The following is a 17,189-nucleotide window of genomic DNA, read 5'->3' on the forward strand; positions in this document are numbered from 1 at the left end:
CGTGGCTGGGTCTTCCAGCATGACAACGACCCGAAACACACAGCCAGGCCAACTAAGGAGTGGCTCCATAAGAAGCATCTCAAGGTCCTGTAGTGGCCTAGCCAGTCTCCAGACCTGAACCCAATAGAAAATCTTTGGAGGGAGCTGAAAGTCCGTATTGCCCAGCGACAGCCCCCGAAACCTGAAGGATCTGGAGAAGGTCTGTATGGAGGAGTGTGCCAAAATCCCTGCTGCAGTGTGTGCAAACCTGGTCAAGACCTACAGGAAACGTATTATCTCTGTAATTGCAAACAAAGGTTTCTATACCAAATATTAAGTTCTGCTTTTCTGATGTATCAAGTACTTATGTCATGCAATAAAATGCAAATTAATTACTTAAAAATCATACAATGTGTTTTTCTGGATTTTTGTTTTAGATTCCGTCTCTCACAGTTGAAGTGTACCTATGATAAAAATGACGGACCTCTACATGCTTTGTAAGTAGGAAAACCTGCAAAATCGGCAGTGTATCAAATACTTGTTCTCCCCACTGTATATATATATATACATAACTATTAAAAAAAATATATGCATATCCAATTTTCCATCATTATCTATTAGTATGCGTAATAATGTCGGCAGTTCATGCGTAGGATTTTAACATATAACCCGGATTGCCATTGTATTACATTTAATTTATTGACAAGCAATTATTATCCTAGCAAATAATTCCCGTGGTCCATCCCATACCCTCCCCCCCCAACATCCCCACCCCCCCACAACAGATGCCGGACAAACACACACACACATACTCCAACACACTCAACCCCCCTCCTCCACAATCCACCATAAAATCAGATACTCAACGGCTGTTAAATCCCAGAGCCCAGCTCAAGAAAGGACCTGATTTACGAGTGCACATACAGTTAAAGCTGATTGAGAAAGCATGCAGACTGAGCAGAAATTGACAACAATGTGAGATTTGATTAATCTAATTAATCTATGCCAAGTCCTAGGTGATGGAGATCAGATCCACCCTCTTCACCTGAGACACAAACACTCTGATTCCCAAGCATCTCCGTGCAGTCAGACCTTTGATTATTTTGTGCCACCTGGGCCACAATGATAAACCCCCTCTCTGATTGTCCGAGTGTGACCCCCTCCCCATGGGTTACTGCAGCCAGTGTTGGCAGCACTGCCACCACCTGGGTGGGGGTACCCCACCGGAATCCTCACGGGCTAGGTAAAAGGTCGTCAAGGTTCTCATTAGCAGCTTTGAGAATGTCCTTGTATATAATGCTCTCCCATCAGGGGGCTCTGGCTTTGTAGGACCAACCTGGCCAGGCAGGCTCAGAATCTTGAGGGGGCGGTGCTGCTCAAGTAGGTCTCTGACCGCATTTATTTCTCTGTTTAGGCTGCATACTCACAGCAGGTCCATAAAAGAGATGGGAACTTCTCTTTGGTGTATGGGTCACTCAGGTGGGTGTCCAGGATATAGGGTTAGGGATCTTTCCATCATGATAGGACAATAAAAAATTTGATTAGATGTATACTATATAGAGTGAATCAGGAACAGGTTGGCTCTATGGAGAGAACCAGGTACAGGTTGGCTCTATAGAGTGAATAAGGTACAGGTTGGCTCTATAGAGTGAATAAGGTACAGGTTGGCTTGGTACCTCACCTGAAACCAGCAGGACATCTCTGCGACGTCCCTCTGAATTCTCTATAGAGATACCATTTTGACTGGCAACCAGGTAATGACTAGGCACAGACAGGAAAGCCTGTTAAACAATGTGTGCTCATCGTCACCTCTACAGTTCCCTCATTCATACCTCCTAATATCTTACAGAACGTCACCTTTAAAGGGTGATTTCAACATTTTACGACTTCATAGTCATCATCTCCATCAACACCCCAACATCAAAATGTGAAAATGGCAAGACATAACCTTTAAAGGGAAACATTGCAATTTCCGCCCGAACATTGTCTGCTCATTGCCTGCACATAATTGGTTAAAATCACGACACACACCGGATGATGTCATCGGAAACATTTATCTTCCTCTATCTTTTTGACTACAAAACATAGAAAGGCGCCATTTTAACATATGTTGATGTTGGGGTGGTGCTGGAGATTATGAATATGGAGCAGAAAATGTTTGAAATGTACCTCAAAGACAGCTTTTAAGACTGGTATGTGTTGAATTCTAATCCATTTTGTTTTCATGGTTTCAGTACCAGAATAATCAACAAGCCTGTCGATTTGATTTTCAAAGTGCCAAACAAATATCTGTATTAAGAGTGTGTAACTTTCCGGCTGAGTATTTGTGTAATTTTCTGCCTCAATGACTTTGTTTGCAAGCCGTAGATAATTGGATTCAAATTAGCAGGGGCGACTATGAAATAGAACGTAAGCCAGTTTTCTCAAATATGGATAGTCTGGAAAGCGATGCAGTATGATGGTTAGAAACCCACTCCACAGCATAATGAGATACAGCACCAGGTGGCTTGCACAGGTCTGCAATGCTCTGTTGTTCATCTCCTTGCTTTTCTTGGTCCAGCAAATCACAGCAATCCTGAAATAAGTGACAGCTATGCTTCCCATTGAAGAAGTAAAGAGCAGCACAGTGAAAAAAAGCCCATAAATGTTATTGATTGAAACGTCCTCACAGGATAGCTTGAACAACGATGCGTTGTCACAATAAGCATTCAGAATGATTGAACTGCAGCGGGATAGCCTTATGGTGAGACCCAGTAGGACAGACACTAACACAAGGGAAGCCCCCCAAGCAGACACAGACAGCGTAACTACAGTTTTGGTTGTCATTATTGATGTGTACCTTAAAGGGTAACATATGGCCACATACCTGTCAAAGGCCATAATGGTCAGTATCATATGTGCGGCTGATCCAAACGTGTGACTGAAAAAGGCCTGAGCAACACATTGGCTGTACGTGATAAACCTCTCAGTTGAAACAATATCAGCCATGAGGCGAGGCAACAAGACAGTGTTGCCAATCAGGTCATTAACAGACAGGTTACAGAAGAGGATGTACATTGGTTTGTGCAAGCTTCTCTCTGTGATGATGACAACCAGGACTCCAATGTTAGAAACAAGGAGGGAGAGATAAACAAACAGCATGGAGAAAAAAAATGGATACATGAATGTCTGTGAGATTTCAAAACCCTGTATTTTAAGGATATGGCTTGGTAATGACATGTTGTTGTCCATCCTGTTAGCAACACAGGGCAAACCTGTACAAAAAGAACAGAAATATGTTTTACAAAAATACAGATTTTTTAAAATGGTAAATACAAGTTTTAAATGAAGATATACTACACATGCTGTTCGTATCCTCTTTTTTTTATGCTACTGGTAATAATTTTGAATACCCCATATAAACACATTTGACAGAGTGAGTAAGAATACCGCAGCATTAACAGCTGTAGTCAGTCAAGAGGAAAACCTGTATACAGGTAGTCCTCAAAAGCCACACCTGTACCTTGCTGAAGTGGGTAAGAATCCTGCCACAGGTATCGGCCAAATCCTTTTATCTAAAACACTCCCCCATCATTTATCATCCTTAATTTGATGTCAACAATAATGAGGTAAGACAAATGGTCACGTGATTGTTAACATTTTCATGTCGTAGTCTCAAGAGCTATTGCTAGGCTGATTGACATGACAACTCATCTTGAGAAGGAAATTGTTATATATAAAAAACAATGAAAATATTGTGTGAGTGACCACTAATGGAAGCCATCTGGCAACAAGGTTTTGTATGATATTGTGTAGCTGTTTGTTAGCCTGGTCCTGGATCTGTTTGCACCGTCGGCATTTTTACACCAAGCAGACCAACATGGCTGGTTGGCGTGACAATTATTCCATATAGGAGTTGGATAGGCAGCGCTGTGTAGTATCAAATCCTGATACACTATATATAAAGTATGTGGACACCCCCTTCTAATTAGTGGCTTAGGCTATTTCAGCCACACCCGTTGCTGACAGGTGTATAAAATTGAGCACACCGCCATGCAATCTCCATAGACAAACATTGGCAGTAGAATGGCCTCACTGAAAAGCTCAGTGACTTTCAAGGTGGCACCGTCATAGGATGCCACCTTTCCAACAAGTCAGTTCGTAAAATTTCTGCCCTGCTAAAGCTGCCCCGGTCAACTGCAAGTGATGTTATTGTGAAGTGGTAGGCCACACAAGCTCACAGAACGGGACCGCCGAGTGCTGAAGCGCGTAGCATGTAAAAATAGTCTGTCCTTGGTTGCAACACTCACTACTGAGTTCCAAACGTTCTCTGGAAGCAACGTCAGCACAAGAACTGTTCGTCGGGATCGGTGTGGAAGAACTTGACTGGCCTGCACAGAGCCCTGACCTCAACCCCATTTGGGATGAATTGGAATGTCGACTGCGAGCCAGGCCTAATCGCCCAATATCAGTGCCCAACCTCACTAATGCTCTTGTGGCTGAATGGAAGCAAGTCCCCACAGCAGTGTTCCAACATCTAGTGGAAAGCCTTCCCAGAAGAGTGGAGGCTGTTATAGCAGCAAAGGGGACCAACTCCATATTAATGCCCATGATTTTTTTATGAGACATTCGACGAGCAGGTGTCCAAATACTTTTGGTCATGTAGTGTATTTTGTACTGATGCGTACCTCAAGTGATTTTATTCTGGCCTTCATCCTGCTGTAGGCCAGTATGTGTCTGAGATACATTGGTTATGGCATTTAGTCTCTGCGATACGTAGATATGCAACAATGAAGAAGTTATGCTGTTTAAGTATCAGTAATCTAGACAATGCAGTATATGCTCAATGTGTATAAATATCGAACAAGTCTATGGCCTACTGTTATACTCTCAACAATGACTTTGATCTATAATTTTGTGTCCTCTGTCAGTGAAATGACACCTGTTTCCACCTGTCTGCAAGCGCTCTTTGAATGACATAAACTTCACCGTTAATTACCCAAGTGGAGCAAGTGGATACGTTTGATATTGACAGGGGTCAGGTGACCTGACATTATCAAAGTTTGTTTTCTATGGTTGGTCAAGCTGTTATAGTACAGTGCCTTGCAAAAGTATTAATTTTTCCTATTTTGTTGCATTACAACCTGTAATTTAAATGGATTTTGATTTTGATTTCATGTAATGGACATGCACAAAATAGTCCAAATTGGTGAAGTGAAATGAAAAAAAATACTTGTTTCAAAAAATAAATAAATAAAAATCACGGAAAAGTGGTGCGCGAATATGTATTCACCCCCTTTGCTATGAAGCCCCTAAATAAGATCTGGTGCAACCACTTACCTTCAGAAGTCACATAATTAGTAAAATAAAGTCCACCTGTGTTCAATCTAAGTGTCACATGATCTGTCACATGATCTCAGTAAAAATACACCTGTTCTGAAAGGCCCCAGAGTCTGCAACACCACTAAGCAAGGGGCACCACCAAGCAAGCGGCACCATGAAGATCAAGGAGCTCTCCAAACAGGTCAGGGACAAAGTTGTGGAGAAGTACAGATCAGGGTTGGGTTATAAAAAAATATCTGAAACTTTGAACATCCCACGGAGCACATTTAAATCCATTATTAAAAAATTGAAAGAATATGACACCACAACAAACCTGCCAAGAGAGGGCCGCCTACCAAAACTCACGGACCAGGCAAGGAGGGCATTAATCAGAGAGCCAAGAAAGAGACCAAAGATAACCCTGAAGGAGCTGCAAAGCTCCACAGCGGATATTGGAGTATCTGTCCATAGGACCACTTTAAGCTGTACACTCCACAGAGCTGGGCTTTATGGAAGAGTGGCCAGAAAAAAGCCATTGCTTAAAGAAAAAAATAAGGAAACACATTTAGTGTGTGGGAGACTCCCCAAACATATGAAAGAAGATACTCTGGTCAGATGAGACTAAAATTGAGCTTTTTGGCCATCAAATAAAACGCTATGTCTGGCGCAAACCCAACACCTCTCATCACCCTGAGAACACCATCCCTACAGTGAAGCATGGTGGTGGCAGCATCAGGCTGTGGGGATGTTTTTCATCGGCAGGGACTGGGAAACTGGTCAGAATTGAAGGAATGATGGATGGCGCTAAATACAGGGGAAATTATTGAGGGAAACCTGTTTCAGTCTTCCAGAGTTTTGAGACTGGGACGGAGGTTCACCTTCCAGCAGGACAATGACCCTAAGCATACTGCTAAAGCAACACTCGAGTGGTTTAAGGGGAAACATTTAAATTTTTATTTTTTTATTTTTTTATTTCACCTTTATTTAACCAGGTAAACCAGTTGAGAACAAGTTCTCATTTACAACTGCGACCTGGCCAAGATAAAGCAAAGCAGTGCGATAAAAACAACAACACAGAGTTACATATGGGGTAAAACAAAACAAAAATCAAAAATACAATAGAAATACAATTAATATACAGTGTGCAAATTTAGCAAGTTATGGAGGTAAGGCAATAAAATAGGCTATAGTGCAAAATAATTACAATTTAGTATTAACACTGGAATGATGTGCAAGAGATGATGTGCAAATAGAGATACTGGGGTACAGATGAGCAAAATAAATAACAATATAGGGATGAGGTAGTTGGGCGGGCTAATTTCAGATGAGCTGTGTACAGGTGCAGTGATCGGTAAGGTGCTCTGACAACTGATGCTTAAAGTTAGTGAGGGAGATAAGTGTCTCCAGCTTCAGAGATTTTTGCAATTTGTTCCAGTCATTGGCAGCAGAGAACTGGAAGGAATTGCGGCCAAAGGAGGTGTTGGCTTTGGGGATGACCAGTGAGATATACCCGCTGGAGCGCAGACTACGGGTGGGTGTTGCTATGGTGACCAATGAGCTAAGATAAGGCGGGGATTTGCCTAGCAGTGATTTATAGATGGCCTGGAGCCAGTGGGTTTGGCGACGAATATGTAGTGAGGACCAGCCAACAAGAGCGTACAGGTCACAGTGGTGGGTATTATATGGGGGCTTTGGAGACAAAACGGATGGCACTGTGATAGACAACATCCAGTTTGCTGAGTAGAGTGTTGGAGGCTATTTTGTAAATGACATCGCGAAGTCAAGGATCGGTAGGATAGTCAGTTTTACGAGGGGCATGTTTGGCAGCATGAGTGAAGGAGGCTTTGTTTGCGAAATAGGAAACCGATTCTAGATTTAACTTTGGATTGGAGATTCTTAATGTGAGTCTGGAAGGAGAGTTTACAGTCTAACCAGACACCTAGATATTTGTAGTTGTCCACGTACTCTAGGTCAGACCCGTCTAGAGTAGTGATTCTAGTCGGGTGGGCGGGTGCAAGCAGCGTTCGGTTGAAGAGCATGCATTTAGTTTTACTAGTGTTTAAGAGCAGTTGGAGGCTACTGAAGGAGTGTTGTATGGAATTGAAGCTCGTTTGGATGTTTGTTAACACAGTGTCCAATGAAGGGCCAGATGTATACAAAATGGTGTCGTCTGCGTAGAGGTGGATCTGAGAGTCACCAGCAGCAAGAGCGACGTCATTGATATACACAGAGAAAAGAGTTGGCCCAAGAATTGAACCCTGTGGCACCCCATAGAGACTGCCATAGGTCCAGACAACAGGCCCTCCGATTTGACACATTGAACTCTATCTGAGAAGTAGTTGGTGAACCAGGCGAGGCAGTCATTTGAGAAACCAAGGCTATTTAGTCTGCCAATAAGTCTTGGAATGGCTTAGTCAAAGCCCAGACCTCAATCCAATTGAGAATCTGTGGTATGACTTAAAGATTGCTGTACATCAGCGGAACCCATCCAACTTGAAGGAGCTGGAGCAGTTTTGCCTAAAAGAATGGGCAAAAATCCCAGTGGATAGATGTGCCAAGCTTATAGAGACATACCCCAAGAGACTTGCAGCTGTAACTGCGCCGCAAAGGTGGCTCAACAAAGTGTAGAGCCACCTTTGTTATGCATGCTCAAGTTTTCTGTTTTTTTGTCTAATTTCTTGTTTGTTTCACAATAAAAAATATGTTGCATCTTCAAAGTGGTAGGCATGTTCTGTAGATCAAATGATACAAGCCCCCCAACAATCCATTTTAATTCCAGGTTGTAAGGCAACAAAATAGGAAAAATGCCAAGGGGGGTGAATACTTTCGCAAGCCACTGTACAATGACTAGAGGAACTAATGAGCGCCATGATCACTATGTACTGTAGCACTAACAAATCAGGCTAAAAACAGAGCGCTAATTATCTAGGATCCCTAAACTCTAATTCCCAACAGGGAGAGGAATGATGAAATGGAGAGGAAAACACTAGTGGATGCAATAACAAATTAGTATGGCTACATTTACTGTATAAAAAATTATGTGTGAATAATCCAAAGTTTTGTATCAATAAAACAGGGGTGCTCAAACTTTTGGGCCTTGTGGGCCAAAATATGATCTTATTGATGGGCTGCGAGCCGAACAAATAGACATTATGTGTTTAGAAATATAAATGGTAAACAATTGCTTCTTAGGGTATTTAAACAATAGCTTTTTACACTGAACACAAATATAAACGCAACATGTAAAGTGTTGGTCCCATATTTCATGAGCTGAAATAAAAGATCCCAGAAATGTTCCATGTGCACAAAAAGCTTATTTATATCAAATGTTGTGCACAAATTTGTTTACATCCCTGTTAGTTAGAGCATTTCTCATTTGCCAAGATAATCCATCCACCTGACAGGTGTGGCATATTGAGAAGCTGATTAAACAGCACGATCATTACACAGGTGCACCTTGTGCTGGGGACAATAAAAGGACACTCTAAAATGTGCAGTTTCTTCTCACAACACAATGCCACAGATGTCTCATGTTTTGAGGAGCATGCCATTGGCATATTGACTGCAGGAATGTCCACCAGAGCTGTTGCCAGATAATGTAATGTTAATTTCTCTACCATAAGCCACCTCTACCATGGCAGTACATCCAACCGGCCTCACAACCGCAGACCATGTGTATGGCATCGTGTGGGCGAGTGGTTTGCTGATGTCAATGTTGTGAATAGAGTGTCCCATGGTAGTGGTGGGTTATGGTATGGGCAGGCATAAACTACGGACAACAAACACAATTGCATTTTATCGATGGCAATTTGAATGCACAAAAATACCATGATGAGATCCTGAGGCCCATTGTGAGGCCCATTTCTTTAAGGTATCTGTGACCAACAGATGCATATCTGTATTCCAGTCATGTGAAATCCATAGATTAGGGCCTAATTTATGTATTTAAATTGACTGATTTCCTCATATGAACTGTAACTCAGTAATATCTTTGAAATTGTTGCATGTTGCGTTTATATTTTTGTTCAGTATAGTAAGCAATCACAAAATCACACTTCAAACATTGATCAAATTGTAGCCATATAACATGACACCTAACAACACATTCTATTTACCAGTATTAATGACATGCTCTGGAACTTTGGCTACTACTTTGACACCTCCTGCTTTGGGCTGGACGTGTCAATGTGTAGTTCATACATGCATATACTTTTAGCAGAATTACTGTTTTACCTCAATTAGCCACAAAATCCCTAGTTTGAAAGCAACCTTTTTTCTGGAAGCTGTGTTGCGCCATTTTTCCGCCACGTGGGCCAGCCCCCTAGCAATTTGAGTTCGACCAATGAACTTCAGCCCCTTGCCATATGAGCGACAGCTAGCAAGAGGCACATCATTCACACACAGCAGAGCAAAAGAGAGAGCAAAAATGTGGTGCACATATCTGCACATGTGACGTAGTACACCATTTTAGGAGACCACTTTTGGCTCGTGAGCCCTACTTTCAGAACTACTGGCAAAAGTACCGGAGAATCGCTTAAAAGATGCATAAAAATAAGAAACATTGTAGTGCTGAAACTGCTACCAAGTTTCCATGTTCATAAAGCTAATGACTTGAATATGTTTAAAATGACTTGAATATTGGAAAGGTGTAACAATTTGTATTTGCAGCAGTAAGTCACTGAAATGCATCATAAAGGTATTGGAAAGTTCAAGAAAACATCAGGGAAGCTCATCACCCAGAAGCGTCTCTAGCCTTTTGGGGTCCCTAAGCAAGATTTTCCATGAGGTGAATAATTGTTTTTGCAGTTTTAAAGCACATTTCCTGCCATTCTACACATTTTGCCATAGGGTGGTGATAAACGTTTGCCATTTTAGAGATAATTTCCTACAATTCTACACATTTTGCCATGACTTATGCCATGTTCATATGATATCTGAGTGAGAGTGACTGATGATTAGCCTACTACAAGGTTTAGATACATGTAGCTGGCTAGACTACCTTACCCAGAAATCTAAAAAATGTCAGCTGACATGGGCTAATTGAGTGACTGTCAGTGACAGACATAAGAAGTGGAAAACTGCTGATGGACTACCAAATTTCAAAATTGCACCTTGTGTATTCTAATTTTCTAACTCTCAACAGTAAGTTGAGTACCCGACTAAGTTCCTAAAAAAAAATAAACCTACCTTCTGCTGGGTTAACTTACAATTTTTTTTTTTTTACCAAAAGTCGGCACGGGCCAAGTTCTGGTTTGGCCCGCCAGAAGGTAAAAAAAATATATATATATATTCATACCCCTTCCACATGTTGTTGTGTTACAGCCTGATCTCAAAATGGATTCATTATATATTTTTTCTCACCCATCTACACACAATACCTCTTAATGACAAAGTCAAAACATGTTTTTAGAAATGTTTGCAAATCAAAATGAAATATCTAATTTACATAAGTATTCACACTCCTGAGTCAATACTTTGTAGAAGCACCTTTGGCAGCGTTTACAGCTCTGAGACTTTCTGGGTAAGTCTCTAAGCGCTTTCAAAACATTTGCCCAATATTATTTTCAAAATTCTTCAACCTCTGTCAATGTCTGTCAAATTGATTATTGATCATTGCTGGACAACCATTTTCAAATAGATTTAAGTCAAAACTGTAACTCGGCCACTCAGGAACATTCACTGTCTTCTTGGTGAGCAACTCCAGTGTATATTAGGTATTGTGTTTTAGGTTATTGTACTGCTGAAAGGTGAATCCATCTCCCAGTGTCTGGTGGAAAGCAGACTGAACCAGATCTTCCTCTAGGATTTTGCCTGTGCTTAGCTCCATTCTGTTAATTTGTTATCCTGAAAAACTCCCCAGTCCTTAATGATTACAAGCATACCATACCCATAACATGATGCAGTAATGTGTTGTGTTTGATTTGCCCCAAACATAACACTTTGTATTCAGAACAAAAGGTTAATTGCTTTGCCACATGTATTGAGGTATTACTTTAGTGCCTTGTTGCAAATAGGATGCATGTTTTGGAATATTTTTTATTCTGTACAGGCTTCCTTCTTTGCACTCTGTCAATTAGGTTAGTATTGTGGAGTAACTACAATGTTGTTTTCAATCCTCAGTTTTCTCCTATCACAGCCATTAAACTCTGTAACTGTTTTAAAGTCACCATTGGCCTCATGGTGAAATCCCTGAGAGGTTTCCTTCCTCTCCGGCAAATGAGTTAGGAAGGACGCCTGTATCTTTGTTGTAACTGGATGTATTGATACACCATCCAAAGTGTAATTAATATCTTCACCATACTCAAAGAGATAATCAGTGTCTGTTTTTTTATTTTTTATCAATAGGTGCCCACTTTGTGAGGCATTGGAAAACCTCCCTGGTCTCTATGGTTTCATCTGTATTTGAAATTCACTGATACACTTACAGATAATTGTATATGTGTGGTACAGGGATGAGGTAGTCATTCAAAAATCATGTTGAACACTGTTATTGCACAGAGAGTGAGTCCATGCAACATATTATGTGACTTATTACGCACATGTTTACTCCTGAACTTATTTAGGCTTGCCATAACAAAGGGGGTTGAATACTTATTGACTCACGACATTTCAGCTTTTCATTAATTTTGAACATTTCTGAAAAACATAATTCCACTTTGACATTGTGGGGTATTGTGTATAGGTCAGTGACAAATTAATCTCAATTTAATCCACTTTAAATTCAGGCTGTAACACAATAAAATGTGGAAAAAGTCAAGAGGTGTGAATACTTTCTGAAGGCATTGTATACTGTATGTTTTTGAAGACCTAATTCCTCACCAATTCAGTGGGTTTGTGAAGCATGGCTAGCAAGTCAAATCAAATCCAATTTGATTTGTCACATACACATGTTTAACAGATGTTAATGCGGGTGTAGCGAAATGCTTGCAGATAGACAGTCAGCAGCATGGAGTCTTCCATCCCTCAGGATCCTACAGTATTCCTCCAGTCATGAGAGGGGCTCTGGTGGCCTCGCCCTAACCCTTCATCCACTAACAATGACCAGAGCTCGATTCAATTAAATCAAATCAAATGTTATTGGTCACATACACATATTTAGCAGATGTTTTTGCGGGTGTAGCGAAATACTTGTGTTCCTAGCTCCAACAGTGCAGTAGTATCTAACAATTCACAACAATACACACAAATCTAAAAGTAATTAACTACCTCCCTGTCCAATAGGGCTATCTCTCCTGGGTGGAATGATTAACCTATCCCTTATGTCCATTCCCCAGTTCTATACTCTACTTTGGTAAAGAGGCCCACTTGTCCCCACTGCAATCCCATAGGTCAGTGTCCACATATTCCCCTATCTCCTCTAGTTTTAATAGATACTTAATCAATGTTTCTCTCTGTGGACATCCTGACACATCAGGAAGGAAGGAGTTATAGAAATGAGTAGATACGATATTAATTTTTAACACGTGATTCGATATCTGTTCTGATGGAGCATCAACATGGATAATCTGGTTAGAGCATGTCTGGGATAGAGGCATGGAGAATAAAATAAGGCAATGTTATGATAGATAGATATCTTTCACCCTTCTATTGAAATGCATTGGACATTTGAGATATCATCTATATGATTTATGTCATTAAAATGTGTCTAATGCTACCAAACTATAAAGCAGAGGCCTAACTTGAACTTGTGTTTTATCAACATGCTTCATTAGCGAGAGGTGAAGACTCTAATAACTGACGAGAGGTTTCTGCAGTCCCAATGGATTAATTACAACAAGATACACTTAATAAGACATTAGTTAATCAACTCTCTACGGGGCTCATTAATACATGTTGTTCACACCAAGATGACAGTCTCTGCTAACTGATGTAATTATGGAGGTGTTATGATTAACAAAGTAGCCACAATGAACTGTATTAGGTGAATAAAGGTAATCACATGGAATACTAGATGGGGTATACTTTAAAAGACGATAAAAGTTAAAAAGAGACATCCTCACTTGTAACAGAGAGGTATTATATTATCAAACATGTATCAATAACTTGTTTTTTAGATATCAGTGATGTTCGCAAATAAATTAAGTCTTACTATGTTGGATATTGTATGTGTACACAAAAGGGGTGGGGCAGTGATGGTAAGACATCTGAATGAGACATTAGCTCCCCTAAAGGCAACAAAAGTCTAACTTTGAGGGGGGGGTCTCTTAATATTGATAATTTGACCGAGACGCACGTCGACAGAAAGACACATCAGTCTCACCGGAGAAAGCATCCGACTGAGCAAAACAGTGCCCCTCTGTGTCAGTATATGTAGCCAATGTATCTGATGCTGTCTGGCCAAAAGGATTATGACATTACTTTCTCCAGTAAGATAGATTCAGCCACTTGCAAATTGAAGGAAAATTAGAGAGACAAGAAAGATGGAGTCTGTAATATTCTTCAACTCAACATATGAATCACTACAAAACTTATTGTAAAACCTCTTAGACACAATATTAGGCCCAGCCTTTGGAACTTTGGTTTTTCTAGATATGGCTACTATATTGTGATCACTACATCCGATGGATTTGGATACTGCTTTCAAACACATTTCTGCAGCATTAGTAAAGATATGATCAATACATGTTGATGATTTCATTCCTGTACTGTTTGTAACTACCCTGGTGGGTTGATTGATAACCTGAACCAGGTTGCAGACACTAGTTACAGTTTGAAGCTTTCTCTTGAGTGGGCAGCCTGAAAAAAGCCAGTCAATATTTAAAATCACCCAGAAAGTATACCTCTTTATTGATATCACATATATAATCAATATTTTCACACGTTATCCAGATACTGACTGTTAGCACTTTGTGGTCTATAGCAGCTTCCCACCAGAATGGGCTTTAGGTGAGGCAGGTGAATCTGTAGCCATATCACTTCAACAGTATTTAACATGAGATCCTCTCTAAGCTTTACAGGAATGTGATTCTGAATATATACCGCAGGGAGAGGTAGCTGGAGGGTCGTCCCACAGCCATGGAGGGAACACCCAAGCCCCCAGCAGAAGACAGCTGGAACAGGGGCTCAAAGCGATTTGGAAGTCTTAAGTCTGATGGTGTCTGTAACAGATGTGATTACACTGATGGTGTCTGTAACAGATGTGATTACACTGATGGTGTCTGTAACATATGTGATTACACTGATGGTGTCTGTAACAGATGTGATTACACTGATGGTGTCTGTAACAGATGTGATTACACTGATGGTGTCTGTAACAGATGTGATTACACTGATGGTGTCTGTAACAGATGTGATTACACTGATGGTGTCTGTAACAGATGTATCTTTCCATTCATCAAATGGCAGGTGCACAGTGCACTGTTTGGATGCTGGAATTGTTTTGGAGTGGCCAAACGTGCGCAGGTAGCCTACTTTTTTAAGAGATTTGTTTGACAATTAGACAAATACATTATGACTGGTTGTGTTCATGCCACATAAAAAAAATATGTTAAATTACGTCTTTACTATTAGGCCCATAAAACAAATATGTGCCCATGCACCCAATAGAGGCCCCACTGAATGTCACCGTATAATTTTCACTCTTATTAATTACACTGTAACAAAGTAAATGCTACTGTAATTGTAATGAATGAATGATTGAATGAATAAATAAATGAATTAATGAATTAAATTCATCGAGGGGAGATGGGGTTTGTGCGTCACAGTTTACTCTTCATATTCCCAGTGGTGTAAAGTACTTAAGTAAAAATATTTTAAAGTACTACTTAAGTAGTTTTTTGGGGTATCTGTACTTTACTTTACTATTTATATTTTTTACAACTTTTCCAATACATTCATAAAGAAAATAAGAACGTTTTACTCCCATACATTTGCCCTGACACCCAAAAGTACTCGTTACATTTTGAATGCTTAGCAGGGCAGCGACATGGCCCAATTCACAAACCTATCAATATAATGTGTTGTCATCACTTCTGCCTCTGATCTGGCGGACTCACTAAACACGAAAACCGTGTTTGTAAAAGAAACATGCGTTTTCTATTAATTTGTTTGTTCTATCATCATCATATTTAGATTCTGGCCACTAGATGACAGCAGTGTGTGTGCAAAGTTTCAGATTGATCCAGCGAAGCATTGCAATACTCGAATATTTTGTATCAAGTCTGCCCAAATGTGCCGAATTGGTCAATTGATACATTTTCAAGTACATAACTATAGAGAACATACAAAATGATATGGTAATACAAAATGTAAGTTTACACACTCCCAGGAATGTCATACATGATGGATCATTAGCTTATACAATAACTTTCACACATCTAGATGGCCGGGCAGGGTGGATGTGGAGCCAGAGACAGCAGGGGGTTCAAACTGTAGAGACCCAGTTCCTACATTTGAATATAATTTTTTTTTTCTCAAACAAAACTATGCTACATTTTATCTATGCTACAAGTATCAGTCTGAACCAATAACAAACCTGGTGTATGATGATGGTTCACAGTCACAATTAGGCCAGATGTGGGGCAAAGTCTATTGTTTTTGCACATAACATTTTGTTACGTTACAGCCTTATTCTGAAATGGATCAAATACATTTTTGTCCTCATCAATGTACACACAATACCCCATAATGACAAAGCGAAAACAGGTTTATAGAAATGTTTGCAAATGTATTAAAAATTAAAAACGAAATACCTTATTTACATAAGTATTCAGACCCTTTGCTATGAGACTCGAAATTGAGCTCCATTGATCATCCTTGAGATGTTTCTACAACTTGATTGAAGTCCACTTGTGGTAAATTCAATTGATTGGACATGATTTGGAAAGGCAAACATCTGTCTATATAAGGTCTCACAGTTGACAGTGCATGTCAGACTGAGGTGACCAAAGCTTTGGCAATGAAGGAAGTGAGGTCAATAGTATATTTTGATATTGAAAAAGCATATGATACAATGTGGCGGGAAGGTCTACTGATTAAATTGAATGGAATGGGTATTAGTGGGAAAAATGTATAACTGGATTATGGATTTCTTGTTTGACCAAACCTTCCAGGTCAGGGTGGGATTGTAGTTATCTTTATCAAAATCTTGCCATATGATGTTCACTAACAAAATGATTAAGGAAGATGTCAGTGTTCAATTATATGGAGAACGACTGGAAAGGAGTAACAGAATTCAAGTATTTGGGGCTATGGTTTGATGAAAAGCTTACATGGAGACATATGACATGTTTTGAGACTAAATGTAAGAAAGTATTACATCTTATGAGGACAGTAGTTGGTCATGATTGGGGGCAGATAGGCAATCTTTACTGAATATTCATCTTACTTTGATGAGATCGTCCATAGATTATGGGTGCTTTGTTTATGGTTCTGCGGCTTTACATCACTGTTGAGCCATGATAGGATGCAAGTGAGGGCACTCAGGATGTGTGATGGGTGCATTTAAAACGACACTGGTTGAGGCTTTACAAGTAGATACTGGGGAAATGCCTCTATCCCTTAGAAGAGTTAAGCTAGCCCAGGCATGCTGGGAAAGACTGAAGGGTAGTACGGTAGATCATCCTACACTGACAGTATTGGAAGACTGTTGGGAATATGAATGATATCAAAAGAGGGGTTTTGGCCCAGAGATTGGAAAAAGGGTTGATGAATATGGACTCAGATATATTGCTATAGGGCCATCTGTGGCAATAGGAAATGTGCCACTGTGGTTTAATGCAAGACCACGCGTTGATTTTAGCCTGATAGAAGAAAAGAAACAGTGTTGTGAAGAGAAGATAATGTAGGAACAATAGTGGATCAATATATTAGTAATCAGTTTTATTATTGTCTTGCAGTGTATACAGATGGTTCAAAGGATCCCATGAATGGGAAGACAGGTGCAGGTGTATTTATTCCTGAGTTCGATG

The 17,189-nt window shown here is 40.1% G+C and overlaps 1 protein-coding gene across 1 annotated transcript; it reads right to left on the reverse strand.

The window, feature by feature from the left end:
• Positions 1-2,361: 2,361 nt before the first annotated feature.
• Positions 2,362-3,210, reverse strand: LOC123485526 (olfactory receptor 4Q2-like). Its single transcript, XM_045216478.1, has one exon. It carries the CDS (start codon positions 3,208-3,210, stop codon positions 2,362-2,364), a length of 849 nt encoding a protein of 282 aa, XP_045072413.1.
• Positions 3,211-17,189: the final 13,979 nt, after the last annotated feature.

This window comes from Coregonus clupeaformis, chromosome 5 (genome assembly GCF_020615455.1).
Source record: "Coregonus clupeaformis isolate EN_2021a chromosome 5, ASM2061545v1, whole genome shotgun sequence".
Lineage (NCBI taxonomy): Eukaryota > Metazoa > Chordata > Actinopteri > Salmoniformes > Salmonidae > Coregonus > Coregonus clupeaformis.